Source organism: Oncorhynchus gorbuscha, linkage group LG25 (assembly GCF_021184085.1).
Source record: "Oncorhynchus gorbuscha isolate QuinsamMale2020 ecotype Even-year linkage group LG25, OgorEven_v1.0, whole genome shotgun sequence".
In the NCBI taxonomy this organism is placed as follows: domain Eukaryota; kingdom Metazoa; phylum Chordata; class Actinopteri; order Salmoniformes; family Salmonidae; genus Oncorhynchus; species Oncorhynchus gorbuscha.
The window spans coordinates 48,129,187-48,143,772 of record NC_060197.1 but is presented as its reverse complement, the minus strand read 5'-3'; the positions used below and the strand labels follow the sequence as shown (position 1 = coordinate 48,143,772).

At 43.4% G+C, this 14,586-nt stretch overlaps 1 protein-coding gene across 1 annotated transcript in view; it reads right to left on the bottom strand.

Annotated features, from left to right (window-relative positions):
- Positions 1-14,586, bottom strand: part of LOC124013884 — a 75,266-nt gene that overhangs the window by 50,706 nt on the left and 9,974 nt on the right. The window contains exons 9-12 of the mRNA XM_046328435.1: positions 14,528-14,549; positions 11,685-11,754; positions 11,449-11,555; positions 956-1,058 (exon numbers count right to left, since the gene is read on the bottom strand). Coding sequence (XP_046184391.1) covers positions 956-1,058; positions 11,449-11,555; positions 11,685-11,754; positions 14,528-14,549 — 302 coding nt within the window. The remainder of the gene's footprint in view (positions 1-955; positions 1,059-11,448; positions 11,556-11,684; positions 11,755-14,527; positions 14,550-14,586) is intronic.

Here is a 14,586-nt window from a genome sequence, read left to right as displayed (position 1 = left end):
TGTCACTAGCTAACACTGGCTGTCACTAGCTACCACTGGCTGTCACTAGCTAACACTGGCTCACTAGCCAGTGTTAGCTAGTGTTAGCTAGTGTTAGCCAGTGTTAGCTAGTGTTAGCTAGTGTTAGCTAGTGTTAGCCAGTGTTAGCTAGTGTTAGCTAGTGTTAGCCAGTGTTAGCTAGTGACAGCTAGTGACAGCTAGTGTTAGCTAGTGTTAGCTAGTGACAGCCAGTGTTAGCCAGTGACAGCCAGTGTTAGCTAGTGTTAGCTAGTGACAGCCAGTGTTAGCTAGTGACAGCTAGTGACAGCTAGTGGTAGCCAGTGAAAGTGGCGGCATCTACTGGTTGCATTAACCCGGCAGATTCAGAAGCTTGAAAACCCCATTTGATTTTTTGTCAAAAGATAATAAGAAAAAAAACTAAACATAATTTCTGTATTTTATTTCATTTTCTTTTTTCAGTCAAAAAAACATTTCAGCATAGTTTTAGTTGTTCAAATGTTTTTAGTTTTTATTTTGTTTTCATTTACTATAATAACCTAAGTCTGGACCATGATAATTCCTTAGTGATTTGGACACGAGGAACTTGAAGCTCTCAACCCGCTCCACTACAGACCCAGCCTGTTCGGTCATGTTCTGACATTGAGGGAGAGGTTGATGGCCTGTCACCACCCGGTCAGGTCTCTGACCTCCTTCCTGTCTCATCGTTGTTAGTGATCAGCCCAACCACCACCGTGTCATCGCCAAACGTAATGGTGGTGTTGGAGTCGTGTGCGACCACGCTGTCGTGGGTGAGCAGCAAGTACAGGAGGGGACTAAGCACGCACCCCTGAGGAGCCCCCAGTGTTGAGAGTGAGTGTGGCTGATGTGCTGCTGCCTACCCTCACCACCTGGGGGTGGCCCGTCAGTAGCACACAAACCTATTACACACACACACACACACACAGTCATAGCGTACCGTGTTATTGCTGTGTGGTCCGTAGGTATCTTCGGCCCCCAATACCTGAATGTTGACAGCGGTGAAGTCCTCCAGACCCAGCTGCTTGAACATCCGACGCGTCCTGTTAACACACACACACACACACACACACACACACACACACACACACACACACACACACACACACACACACACACACACACACACACACACACACACACACACACACACACACACGCATGTCAGTGGAGGCCCATTCATTAGGGCGTTAGAGGCATCGCCTCATATATAAACTCAGCAACAAAAAAAAGAAACGTCCTCTCACTGTCCACTGCGTTTATTTTCAGCAAACATAACATGTGTAAATATTTACATGAACGCAAGATTCAACAACTGAAACATAAACCTGAACAAGACATGTGACTAACAGAAATGGAATAATGTGTCCCTGAACAAAAAGGGGCTTGGATTGTATTTCCAGCTATTCAGAGCGGAGTCGAATCCTGATGGAGCTGGTGTACTCCATGTCCTTTCCAACTGCTGTGCTAAAAAAAAACAAATAAATTACAATGACATATGTTACATAATAAAGGACTGAATGCTATTAAGGCTACCAAGAACAGATCAGATCAATTAGCACTGAGGTGTGAAGTGGGAGGTGTCAAAGCCCTTGAGGCCAACATAGGCAGGAGAGTTTCACAACCTCCCAAATGCAGAGGCCTTCGAAGCCCCCTCCATCTGTGCAGAGGTCATTACAATACAGTACCCCCTTGGATTCATCTCTATTTTGAACTGAGATGCAGCCAGGACACTTCAACTGTAAATGACCTCGATAAGAAACAATTTGATTGCTTTTGATCACACCAGAAGATATCCTCCATCTCTAAAAGACAACCACAGGACGGCTTTGTTTGGACGTCGTAAAGGACCATTTAAAAAGAACGGAGAACAAAGAACGGTGGCCAGACACTTGCTAGCTACTGTGGGACAGACTGTTTTGTTCCCGGGACTCGGGACTCTCTATTGGTTACACAGACTCTTGGCCTCCCATCCTATTCTAACCACCTCTCGCAGTCTTTTTTTTGCTGTATAATATGATCTTGTTGCCATCAAATGTCATAAATCACAGCTCTCCCTGTCCTCTGCCGTGCCTTGATTGTATTACTGCTGATGATATCTGGAAATGTGCATGTACACCCTGGCCCATCTACTGTTGCTAGACCCAATTCTGATTTGTGCTCTGATATCTGCATCACTGATTTCTGCTCTCGTAAAAGCCTGGGTTTTCTGCATGTTATAACACTAGAAGCGTATTACCTAAAATGGATCAATTGAAAGTGTGGGTTCCCAGCTCCAATCCAGATGTGTTGGTCATTACTGAGACGTGGTTCAGGAAGAGTGTTTTGAACACTGATGTTAACCTTTCTGGTTATAACCTTTTTCAGCAAGACAGATCTTCCAAAGGTGGTGGAGTGGCAATCTTTACCAAGGATCACCTTCAGTGCTTGGTTGTCTCCACCAAGTCTGTCCCCAAACAATTTGATTTGCTAGTTTTAAGCATTAAACTTTCAAATAGTTCTTTGTTGACTGTTGCTGGGTGTTATCGTCCTCCATGACCCCCGGCCTGTACCCTCCCTGCCCTAAACTCTCTCTTGGCACCTTACACTAAGTCTGAATTTGTCTTGCTAGGTGACCTAAACTGGGACATGCTTAAACCACCTGACCAAGTTCTAAAGCAATGGGACTCCCTAAATCTTTCTCAGATTATTACCAATCCCACAAGGTATGACTCCAAACTAGAGGTCGACCGATTAATCGGAATGGCCGATTAATTAGGGCCGATGTCAAGTTTTCATAACAATCAGAAATCTGTATTTTTGGACCCCGATTGTTTTTTTTTACACCTTTATTTAATCTTTATTTAACTCAGTTAAGAACACATTCTTATTTTCAATGACGGCCTGGGAACAGTGGGTTAACGACAGATTTTCACCTTGTCAGCTCGGGGGATCCAATCTTGAAACCTTACAATTAACTAGTCCAACGCAATAATGACCTGCCTCTTGTTGCACTCCACAAGGAGACTGCCTGTTACGCAAGTGCAGTAAGCCAAGGTAAGTTACTAGCTAGCATTAAACTTTTCTTATAAAAAACAATCAATCAATCATAATCACTAGTTAACTACACATGGTTGATGATATTACTAGATATTATCTAGTGTGTCTGTGTTGCATATAATCTGACTGAGTGGTGGTAGGCAGAAGCAGGCGCATAAACATTCATTCAAACAGCACTGTCGTGTGTTTTGCTAGCAGCTCTTCGTTGTGCGTCAAGCATTGCGCTGTTTATGACTTCAAGCCTATCAACTCCCGAGATGAGGCTAGTGTAACCGATGTGAAATGGCTGGCTAGTTAGCGCGAGCTAATAGCGTTTCAAACGTCACTCGCTCTGAGCCTTGGAGTGGTTGTTTCCCTTGCTCTGCATGGGTAATGCTGCTTCGAGGGTGGCTGTTGTGTTCCTGGTTCGAGGCCAGGGAGGAGCAAAGAGAGGGACGGAAGCTATACTGTTACACTGGCAATACTAAAGTGCCTATAAGAACATCCAATAGTCAAAGGTTAATGAAATACAAATGGTAAAGAGAGAAATAGTCCTATAATTCCTATAATAACTACAACCTAAAACTTATTACCTGGAAAATATTGAAGACTCATGTTAAAAGGAACCACCAGCTTTCATATGTTCTCATGTTCTGAGCAAGGAACTGAAACTTTAGCTTTCTTAAATGGCACATATTGCACTTTTACTTTCTTCTCCAACACTTTGTTTTTGCATTATTTAAACCAAATTGAACATGTTTCATTTTTTGAGGCTAAATTGATTTTATTGATGTATTATATTAAGTTAAAATAAGTGTTCATTCAGTATTGTTGTAATTGTCATTATTATAAATAAAAAATTAAAACATTTAAAAAAAATAATAATTAAAAATTGGCCGATTAATCGGTATCGGCGTTGAAAAATCATAAATCGGTCGGCCTCTACTCCAAACACCCAGAAAAGGCTACTCTTCTTGATGTTATCCTCACAAATAATCCTGATAGGTATCAGTCTGGTGTTTTCTGTAATGACCTTAATGATCACTGTTTTACAGCCTGTGTTCGTAATGGCTGCTCAGTGAAACGTCCGGTCCTGATGTGTCATAGACGCTTGCTAAACAACTTTAATGAGCAAGCCTATCCTTCATGAACTGGTCTCTGTAAAATGGTATAGCATCAGCTCGATCCCCTCTGTCGAAGACGCTTGGACCTTCTTTTTTGATATTTTCAGTGGTAATTGTAAACAAACACACCCCCATAAAGAAAATGAGAATTAAAAACAGGTTCAGCCCCCTGGTTCGACTGTGAGTTGGCAGAGTTACTCCACCTCATGAATTACAGGCTCGCCACACTTACTCAGGCCGACTGGCTCTCATTAAGGCAAATGAGAAATAAGTGCACTCAGGCTATCCGGGAAGGCCAAAGCTAGTTACTTTAAGGAGCAGTTCTCTCTCTGTGGGTCTAATCAAAATAAGTTCTGGAAAAAGCGATTAAAGACCTGGAGACTAAACCCTCCTCCTCACACATTTTTAACCTGTCTCTCCTGTCTGGGGAGGTTCCCATTGCTTGGAAGGCAGCCACAGTCCATCTTTTATTTAAAGGGGGAGATCAAGCTGATCCTAACTGTTATAGGACAACTTCTATTTCGCCCTGTTTATCAGATCAAATGTTATTTTGTCACATGAGCCGAATACAACAGCTGTATTTCACCTTACAGTGAAGCCCTTAAACAACAATGCATTATTAACGAAATACCTAAAAAAAAATGTAAGAGGAGAATGACAAATGATTAAAGAGTAGCAGTAAATAATAATAGCGGGGATATATACAGGGTATTACGGTACAGAGTCAATGTGGAGGCTGTATACAGGGGGTACCGGTACAGAGTCAATGTGGAGGCTATATACGGGGTATTACGGTACAGAGTCAATGTGGAGGCTGTATACAGGGGGTACCGGTACAGAGTCAATGTGGAGGCTATATACAGGGTGTACCGGTACAGAGTCAATGAGGAGGCTGTATACAGGGTATTACAGTACAGAGTCAATGTGGAGGCTATATACAGGGGGTACCGGTACAGAGTCAATGTGGAGGCTCATCTTGGCCACGTTCTGTTATAATCTCCACCCGGCACAGCCAGAAGAGGACTGGCCACCCCACATATGCTCTCTCTAATTCTCTCTTTCTTTCTCTCTCTCGGAGGACCTGAGCCCTAGGACCGTGCCCCAGGACTACCTGACATGATGGCTCCTTGCTGTCCCCAGTCCACCTGACTGTGCTGCTGCTCCAGTTTCAACTGTTCTGCCTTATTATTATTTGACCATGCTGGTCATTTATGAACATTTGAACATCTTGGTCATGTTCTGTTATAATCTCTACCCGGCACAGCCAGAAGAGGACTGGCCACCCCACATAGCCCGGTTCCTCTCTAGGTTTCTTCCTAGGTTTTGGCCTTTCTAGGGAGTTTTTCCTAGCCACCGTGCTTTCACACCTGCATTGTTTGCTGTTTGGGGTTTTAGGCTGGGTTTCTGTACAGCACTTTGAGATATCAGCTGATGTACGAAGGGCTATATAAATAAATTTGATTTGATTTGATTTGATATATACAGGGTGTTACGGTACAGAGTCAATGTGGAGGCTATATACAGGGTGTTACGGTACAGAGTCAATGTGGAGGCTATATACAGGGTATTACGGTAGAGAGTCAATGTGGAGGCTATATACAGGGTATTAAGGGTAGAGAGTCATAGTGGAGGCTATATACAGTGTATTACGGTAGAGAGTCATAGTGGAGGCTATATACAGGGTATTACGGTACAGAGTCAATGTGGAGGCTATATACAGGGGGTACCGGTACAAAGTCAATGTGGAGGCTATATACAGGGTATTACGGTACAGAGTCAATGTAGAGGCTATATACAGGGTATTACGGTACAGAGTCAATGTGGAGGCTATATACAGGGTATTACGGTACAGAGTCAATGTGGAGGCTATATACAGGGGGTACCGGTACAAAGTCAATGTGGAGGCTATATACAGGGGGTACCGGTACAAAGTCAATGTGGAGGCTATATACAGGGGGTACCGGTACAAAGTCAATGTGGAGGCTATATACAGGGGGTACCGGTACAAAGTCAATGTGGAGGCTATATACAGGGGGTACCGGTACAAAGTCAATGTGGAGGCTATATACAGGGTGTTACGGTACAGAGTCAATGTGGAGGCTATATACAGGGTGTTACGGTACAGAGTCAATGTGGAGGCTATATACAGGGTATTATGGTACAGAGTCAATGTGGAGGCTATATACAGGGTGTTACGGTATAGAGTCAATGTGGAGGCTATATACAGGGTGTTACGGTACAGAGTCAATGTGGAGGCTATATACAGGGTGTTACGGTATAGAGTCAATGTGGAGGCTATATACAGGGTATTACGGTACAGAGTCAATGTGGAGGCTATATACAGGGTATTACGGTACAGAGTCAATGTGGAGGCTATATACAGGGGGTACCGGTACAAAGTCAATGTGGAGGCTATATACAGGGTGTTACAGTACAGAGTCAATGTGGAGGCTATATACAGGGTATTACGGTACAGAGTCAATGTGGAGGCTATATACAGGGTATTACGGTACAGAGTCAATGTGGAGGCTATATACAGGGTATTACGGTACAGAGTCAATGTGGAGGCTGTATACAGGGGGTACCGGTACAGAGTCAATGTGGAGGCTATATACGGGGTATTACGGTACAGAGTCAATGTGGAGGCTATATACAGGGGGTACCGGTACAGAGTCAATGTGGAGGCTATATACAGGGGGTACCGGTACAGAGTCAATGTGGAGGCTATATACAGGGTGTTACAGTACAGAGTCAATGTGGAGGCTATATACAGGGGGTACCGGTACAGAGCCAATGTGGAGGCTATATACAGGGTGTTACAGTACAGAGCCAATGTGGAGGCTATATACAGGGGGTACCGGTACAGATTCAATGTGGAGGCTATATACAGGGTGTTACAGTACAGAGCCAATGTGGAGGCTATATACAGGGGGTACCGGTACAGAGTCAATGTGGAGGCTATATACAGGGTGTACCGGTACAGAGTCAATGTGGAGGCTAGGGTAGCCTAGTGGTTAGAGTGTTGGACTAGTAACCGGAAGGTTGCAAGTTCAAACCCCTGAGCAGACAAGGTACAAATCTGTCGTTCTGCCCCTGAACAGGCACTTAACCCACTGTTCCTAGGCCGTCATTGAAAATAAGAATTTGTTCTTAACTGACTTGTCTAGTTAAATAAAGGTAAAATAAAATAAATAAAAATATACAGGGGGTACCAGTACAGAGTCAATGTGGAAGCTATATACAGGGTGTTACGGTACAGAGTCAATGTGGAGGCTATATACAGGGTGTTACGGTACAGAGTCAATGTGGAGGCTATATACAGGGTGTTACGGTACAGCGTAAATGTGGAGGCTATATACAGGGGGTACTGGTACAGAGTCAATGTGGAGGCTATATACAGGGTATTACGGTAGAGAGTCAATGTGGAGGCTATATACAGGGTATTACGGTACAGAGTCAATGTGGAGGCTATATACAGGGGGTACTGGTACAGAGTCAATGTGGAGGCTATATACAGGGGGTACCAGTACAGAGTCAATGTGGAGGCTATATACAGGGGGTACCAGTACAGAGTCAATGTGGAGGCTATATACAGGGGGTACTGGTACAGAGTCAATGTGCGGGTAGAAGCTGTTTATAGAATCCTCTTGGACATAGACTTGGCACTCCGGTACCACTTGCCATGCGAGAACAGTCTATGACTAGGGTGGCTGTATTCTTTGACAATTTTTAGGGCCTTCCTCTGACACCGCCTGGTATAGAGGTCCTGCATAGCAGGAAGCTTGGCCCCAGTGATGTACCGGGCCGTACGTACTACCCTCTGTAGTGCCTTGCGGTCGAAGCCTGAGCAGTTGCCGTACCAGGCAGTGATGCAACAATGTGGAGGCTCCTAGTTAAATAAAGGTGTCAGGATGCTCTCGATGGTGCAGCTGTAAAACCTTTTGAGGATCTGAGGACCCATGCCAAATCTTTTAAGTCTTGTGTTGTGGTGCTACCATGTTGTGTTGATGTCTTATGTCTCTCGTGTCGTGACGTGCGTTTTGTCCTAGATTTGTATTGTATTGTTTTATATTTAGTCCCAGCCCCCGTCCCCATTGTTTTATATTTAATCCCAGCCCCCGTCCCCATTGTTTTATATTTAATCCCAGCCCCCGTCCCCATTGTTTTATATTTAATCCCAGCCCCCGTCCCCATTGTTTTATATTTAATCCCAGCCCCCCGTCCCCATTGTTTTATATTTAATCCCAGCCCCCGTCCCCATTGTTTTATATTTAATCCCAGCCCCCGTCCCCATTGTTTTATATTTAATCCCAGCCCCCGTCCCCATTGTTTTATATTTAATCTCAGCCCCCCGTCCCCATGGTTTTATATTTAATCCCAGCTCCCCGTCCCCATTGTTTTATATTTAATCCCAGCCCCCCGTCCCCATTGTTTTATATTTAATCCCAGCCCCCGTCCCCATTGTTTTATATTTAATCCCAGCCCCCGTCCCCATTGTTTTATATTTAATCCCAGCCCCCGTCCCCATTGTTTTATATTTAATCCCAGCCCCCCGTCCCCATGGTTTTATATTTAATCCCAGCCCCCCGTCCCCATGGTTTTATATTTAATCCCAGCCCCCGTCCCCATGGTTTTATATTTAATCCCAGCCCCCGTCCCCATGGTTTTATATTTAATCCCAGCCCCCGTCCCCATGGTTTTATATTTAATCCCAGCCCCCGTCCCCATTGTTTTATATTTAATCCCAGCCCCCGTCCCCATTGTTTTATATTTAATCCCAGCCCCCGTCCCCATGGTTTTATATTTAATCCCAGCCCCCGTCCCCATGGTTTTATATTTAATCCCAGCCCCCGTCCCCATGGTTTTATATTTAATCCCAGCCCCCGTCCCCATGGTTTTATATTTAATCCCAGCCCCCGTCCCCATGGTTTTATATTTAATCCCAGCCCCCCCCATGGTCCCCATGGTTTTATATTTAGTCCCAGCCCCCGTCCCCATTGTTTTATATTTAATCCCAGCCCCCCCGTCCCCATTGTTTTATATTTAATCCCAGCTCCCCGTCCCCATGGTTTTATATTTAATCCCAGCCCCCGTCCCCATGGTTTTATATTTAATCCCAGCCCCCGTCCCCATTGTTTTATATTTAATCCCAGCCCCCGTCCCCATTGTTTTATATTTAATCCCAGCCCCGTCCCCATTGTTTTATATTTAATCCCAGCCCCCGTCCCCATTGTTTTATATTTAATCCCAGCCCCCGTCCCCACAGGAGGCCTTTTTAGGCTATATTATGCCTTTTGGTAGGCCATCATTTTAAATAAGAATTTGTTCTTAACCGACTTGTCTAGTTGAATAAATCACAAAGAAATGCTCATAATTTCATATAGGCTAGATGTCGTACTAAACATAATTTCATATAGGATGCATATCAACACTCTAAATAGGTCAGGAGACAGACAGGAAGTCTAAGAAGGATTAATGATTGAGGCTATATTATGTTTTATTATAGGAAGTCTAAGAAGGATTAATGATTTAGGCTATATTATGTTTTATTATAGGAAGTCTAAGAAGGATTAATGATTGAGGCTATATTATGTTTTATTATAGGAAGTCTAAGAAGGATTAATGATTTAGGCTATATTATGTTTTATTATAGGAAGTCTAAGAAGGATTAATGATTTAGGCTATATTATGTTTTATTATAGGAAGTCTAAGAAGGATTAATGATTGAGGCTATATTATGTTTTATTATAGGAAGTCTAAGAAGGATTAATGATTTAGGCTATATTATGTTTTATTATAGGAAGTCTAAGAAGGATTAATGATTGAGGCTATATTATGTTTTATTATAGGAAGTCTAAGAAGGATTAATGATTGAGGCTATATTATGTTTTATTATAGGAAGTCTATTAATGGAAGTCTAAGAAGGATTAATGATTGAGGCTATATTATGTTTTATTATAGGAAGTCTAAGAAGGATTAATGATTGAGGCTATATTATGTTTTATTATAGGAAGTCTAAGAAGGATTAATGATTTAGGCTATATTATGTTTTCTTATAGGAAGTCTAAGAAGGATTAATGATTGAGGCTATATTATGTTTTATTATAGGAAGTCTAAGAAGGATTAATGATTGAGGCTATATTATGTTTTATTATAGGAAGTCTAAGAAGGATTAATGATTTAGGCTATATTATGTTTTATTATAGGAAGTCTAAGAAGGATTAATGATTTAGGCTATATTATGTTTTATTATAGGAAGTCTAAGAAGGATTAATGATTGAGGCTATATTATGTTTTATTATAGGAAGTCTAAGAAGGATTAATGATTTAGGCTATATTATGTTTTATTATAGGAAGTCTAAGAAGGATTAATGATTGAGGCTATATTATGTTTTATTATAGGAAGTCTAAGAAGGATTAATGATTTAGGCTATATTATGTTTTATTATAGGAAGTCTAAGAAGGATTAATGATTGAGGCTATATTCTGTTTTATTATAGGAAGTCTAAGAAGGATTAATGATTGAGGCTATATTATGTTTTATTATAGGAAGTCTAAGAAGGATTAATGATTTAGGCTATATTATGTTTTATTATAGGAAGTCTAAGAAGGATTAATGATTGAGGCTATATTATGTTTTATTATAGGAAGTCTAAGAAGGATTAATGATTGAGGCTATATTATGTTTTATTATAGGAAGTCTAAGAAGGATTAATGATTGAGGCTATATTATTATTTAAATGATTTCAAGGCTTTAGCCTACAAATAAATACATGTGAAGCAATGAGCTTAATAAGCCAATAAGTTGACGGGGCCATAAAGAGCATTTTAACATTTCGTATTAATTAAATCATTATGGTCTATAAATTGCACATACAGGCTGTGGCTTACTTAGAATGAAAAACATGTTTTTTTTTTTTTGTTGTTAAATGCCAGGCGTTGTGAGATCTCTGCAATGTAGTTTGGACCTTCATGTGCTACCGTTTGATTATGTGCTCTGCTAGCGATGTGCTAATTATGCGCCATAGGTTTGTATTGGACTGGATGCTAACGCTAACTTTTAGATGACGCTCTCCGCTAGCAGTGTGCTAATTATGCGCCATAGGTTTGTATTGGACTGGATGCTAACGCTAACTTTTAGATGACGCTCTCCGCTAGCAGTGTGCTAATTAAGTGCCAAGGGTTTGTTTTGTGTATTGGATGCTAACACTAACTGTTAGATGAAGCTATTCGCTAGCAGTGAGCTAATTAAGTGCCATAGGTTTGTATGGGACTGGATGCTAACGCTAACCGTTTGATGATGCTCTCTGCGGTGCGTCTGGCCTTCTCGGTGGCTCTGGGGCCCCCTACTGGACAAACTGCTGTAGCCCTGTACCCATCCATGTAGGTGGCACACACCTAGGGGGGGGGGAAGAAATACATTTCGTTCATTGATTTAAATGAGAATGAAGAGATTTGACTCGTATAATATCAACAGGACAGACTTCTGTGGCTCTGAAACTGGGGATGATTACTGGGTAGTGTTACCTTGTAGTCATTGGACGGAGCAAAACCTCTGGCCCCACTTTGGTCACTTTGACAGCCCCTCCCTCCACTCCTGAAGACAGACAGAGACATCAGACAAATAGTCTCTCTGTCTCCCTCCCTCCCTCCATATTTTCAACCCTAATTGCATCCCATTTAACTCCCTCCTCCAACTGTTAACAGGGGACTCCATCTGTCTGTCTGTCTGTCTGTTAACAGGGGACTCCATCTGTCTGTCTGTTAACAGGGAGACTCCATCTGTCTGTCTGTTAACAGGAGACTCCATCTGTCTGTCTGTTAACAGGAGACTCCATCTGTCTGTCTGTTAACAGGAGACTCCAGCTGTATGTCTGTTAACAGGGGACTCCAGCTGTCTGTCTGTTAACAGGAGACTCCATCTGTCTGTCTGTCTGTTAACAGGGGACTCCATCTGTCTGTCTGTTAACAGGGGACTCCATCTGTCTGTCTGTCTGTTAACAGGAGACTCCATCTGTCTGTCTGTCTGTTAACAGGAGACTCCATCTGTCTGTCTGTCTGTTAACAGGGGACTCCATCTGTCTGTCTGTCTGTTAACAGGAGACTCCCTCCGTCTGTCTGTTAACAGGAGACTCCATCTGTCTGTCTGTTAACAGGAGACTCCATCTGTCTGTCTGTTAACAGGGGACTCCATCTGTCTGTCTGTTAACAGGGGACTCCATCTGTCTGTCTGTTAACAGGGGACTCCATCTGTCTGTCTGTCTGTTAACAGGGGACTCCATCTGTCTGTCTGTCTGTTAACAGGGGACTCCATCTGTCTGTCTGTCTGTCTGTTAACAGGGGACTCCATCTGTCTGTCTGTCTGTTAACAGGGGACTCCCTCTGTCTGTCTGTTAACAGGGGACTCCAGCTGTCTGTCTGTCTGTCTGTTAACAGGGGACTCCCTCTGTCTGTCTGTCTGTTAGCAGGGGACTCCCTCCATCTGTCTGTCTGTCTGTCTGTTAACAGGAGACTCCATCTGTCTGTCTGTCTGTCTGTCTGTTAACAGGAGACTCCATCTGTCTGTCTGTCTGTTAGCAGGGGACTCCCTCCATCTGTCTGTCTGTCTGTTAACAGGGGACTCCAGCTGTCTGTCTGTTAACAGGAGACTCCAGCTGTCTGTCTGTCTGTTAACAGGGGACTCCAGCTGTCTGTCTGTTAACAGGGGACTCCATCTGTCTGTCTGTCTGTTAACAGGGGACTCCAGCTGTCTGTCTGTTAACAGGGGACTCCAGCTGTCTGTCTGTTAACAGGGGACTCCATCTGTCTGTCTGTCTGTTAACAGGGGACTCCATCTGTCTGTCTGTCTGTTAACAGGGGACTCCAGCTGTCTGTCTGTTAACAGGGGACTCCAGCTGTCTGTCTGTCTGTTAACAGGGGACTCCAGCTGTCTGTCTGTTAACAGGGGACTCCAGCTGTCTGTCTGTTAACAGGGGACTCCATCTGTCTGTCTGTCTGTTAACAGGGGACTCCAGCTGTCTGTCTGTTAACAGGGGACTCCAGCTGTCTGTCTGTTAACAGGGGACTCCATCTGTCTGTCTGTCTGTTAACAGGGGACTCCATCTGTCTGTCTGTTAACAGGGGACTCCAGCTGTCTGTCTGTCTGTTAACAGGGGACTCCATCTGTCTGTCTGTCTGTTAACATGGGACTCCAGCTGTCTGTCTGTTAACAGGGGACTCCATCTGTCTGTCTGTCTGTTAACAGGGGACTCCAGCTGTCTGTCTGTCTGTTAACAGGGGACTCCATCTGTCTGTCTGTTAACAGGGGACTCCAGCTGTCTGTCTGTTAACAGGGGACTCCATCTGTCTGTCTGTTAGCTGTCTGTCTGTTAACAGGGGACTCCAGCTGTCTGTCTGTTAACAGGGGACTCCATCTGTCTGTCTGTCTGTTAACAGGGGACTCCATCTGTCTGTCTGTCTGTTAACAGGGGACTCCATCTGTCTGTCTGTCTGTTAACAGGGGACTCCATCTGTCTGTCTGTCTGTTAACAGGGGACTCCAGCTGTCTGTCTGTTAACAGGGGACTCCAGCATTTAAGTCATTTAGCAGACGCTCTTATCCAGAGCGACTTACAAATTGGCAGGGGACTCCAGCTGTCTGTCTGTTAACAGGGGACTCCAGCTGTCTGTCTGTCTGTTAACAGGGGACTCCAGCTGTCTGTCTGTTAACAGGGGACTCCAGCTGTCTGTCTGTTAACAGGGGACTCCAGCTGTCTGTCTGTCTGTTAACAGGGGACTCCAGCTGTCTGTCTGTCTGTTAACAGGGGACTCCAGCTGTCTGTCTGTCTGTTAACAGGGGACTCCAGCTGTCTGTCTGTCTGTTAACAGGGGACTCCAGCTGTCTGTCTGTCTGTTCAGATGTTCATCAGAGGTTGAGCTGAGGACAGTGAGTCAGTTCAGAAAGGGTTTCGTTTGGATTCAGACTATGGTTCAACTAAGGTTCAGATGTGACTCATTCCAGATGTGACTGTTTAGGGTTTATTGTAGGGACACAGGGTTCACCCTCTAGTCCACGTTAGGGTTGTCCTCCACTAGCTTTCTACCTGATACTGCTCTAGAGGAGATCTGCATGGAGGAATGGGCCAAAATAACAGCAACAGTGTGTGAAAACCTTGTGAAGACTTATAGAAAACGTTTGACCTCTGTCATTGCCTGTCTGTTAACAAAGGGTATATAACAAAGTATTGAGAAACTTTTCTGTTATTGACCAAATACTTATTTTCCACCATAATTTGCAAATGAATTCATTAAAAATCCTACAATGGGATTTTCTGGATTTTTTGAAAATCATTTTATCTGTCATAGTTGAAGTGTACCTATGATGAAAATTACAGGCCTCTCCTCTTATCTTTTTCTGTCAAGTGGGAGAACTTGCACAATTAGTGGCTGAC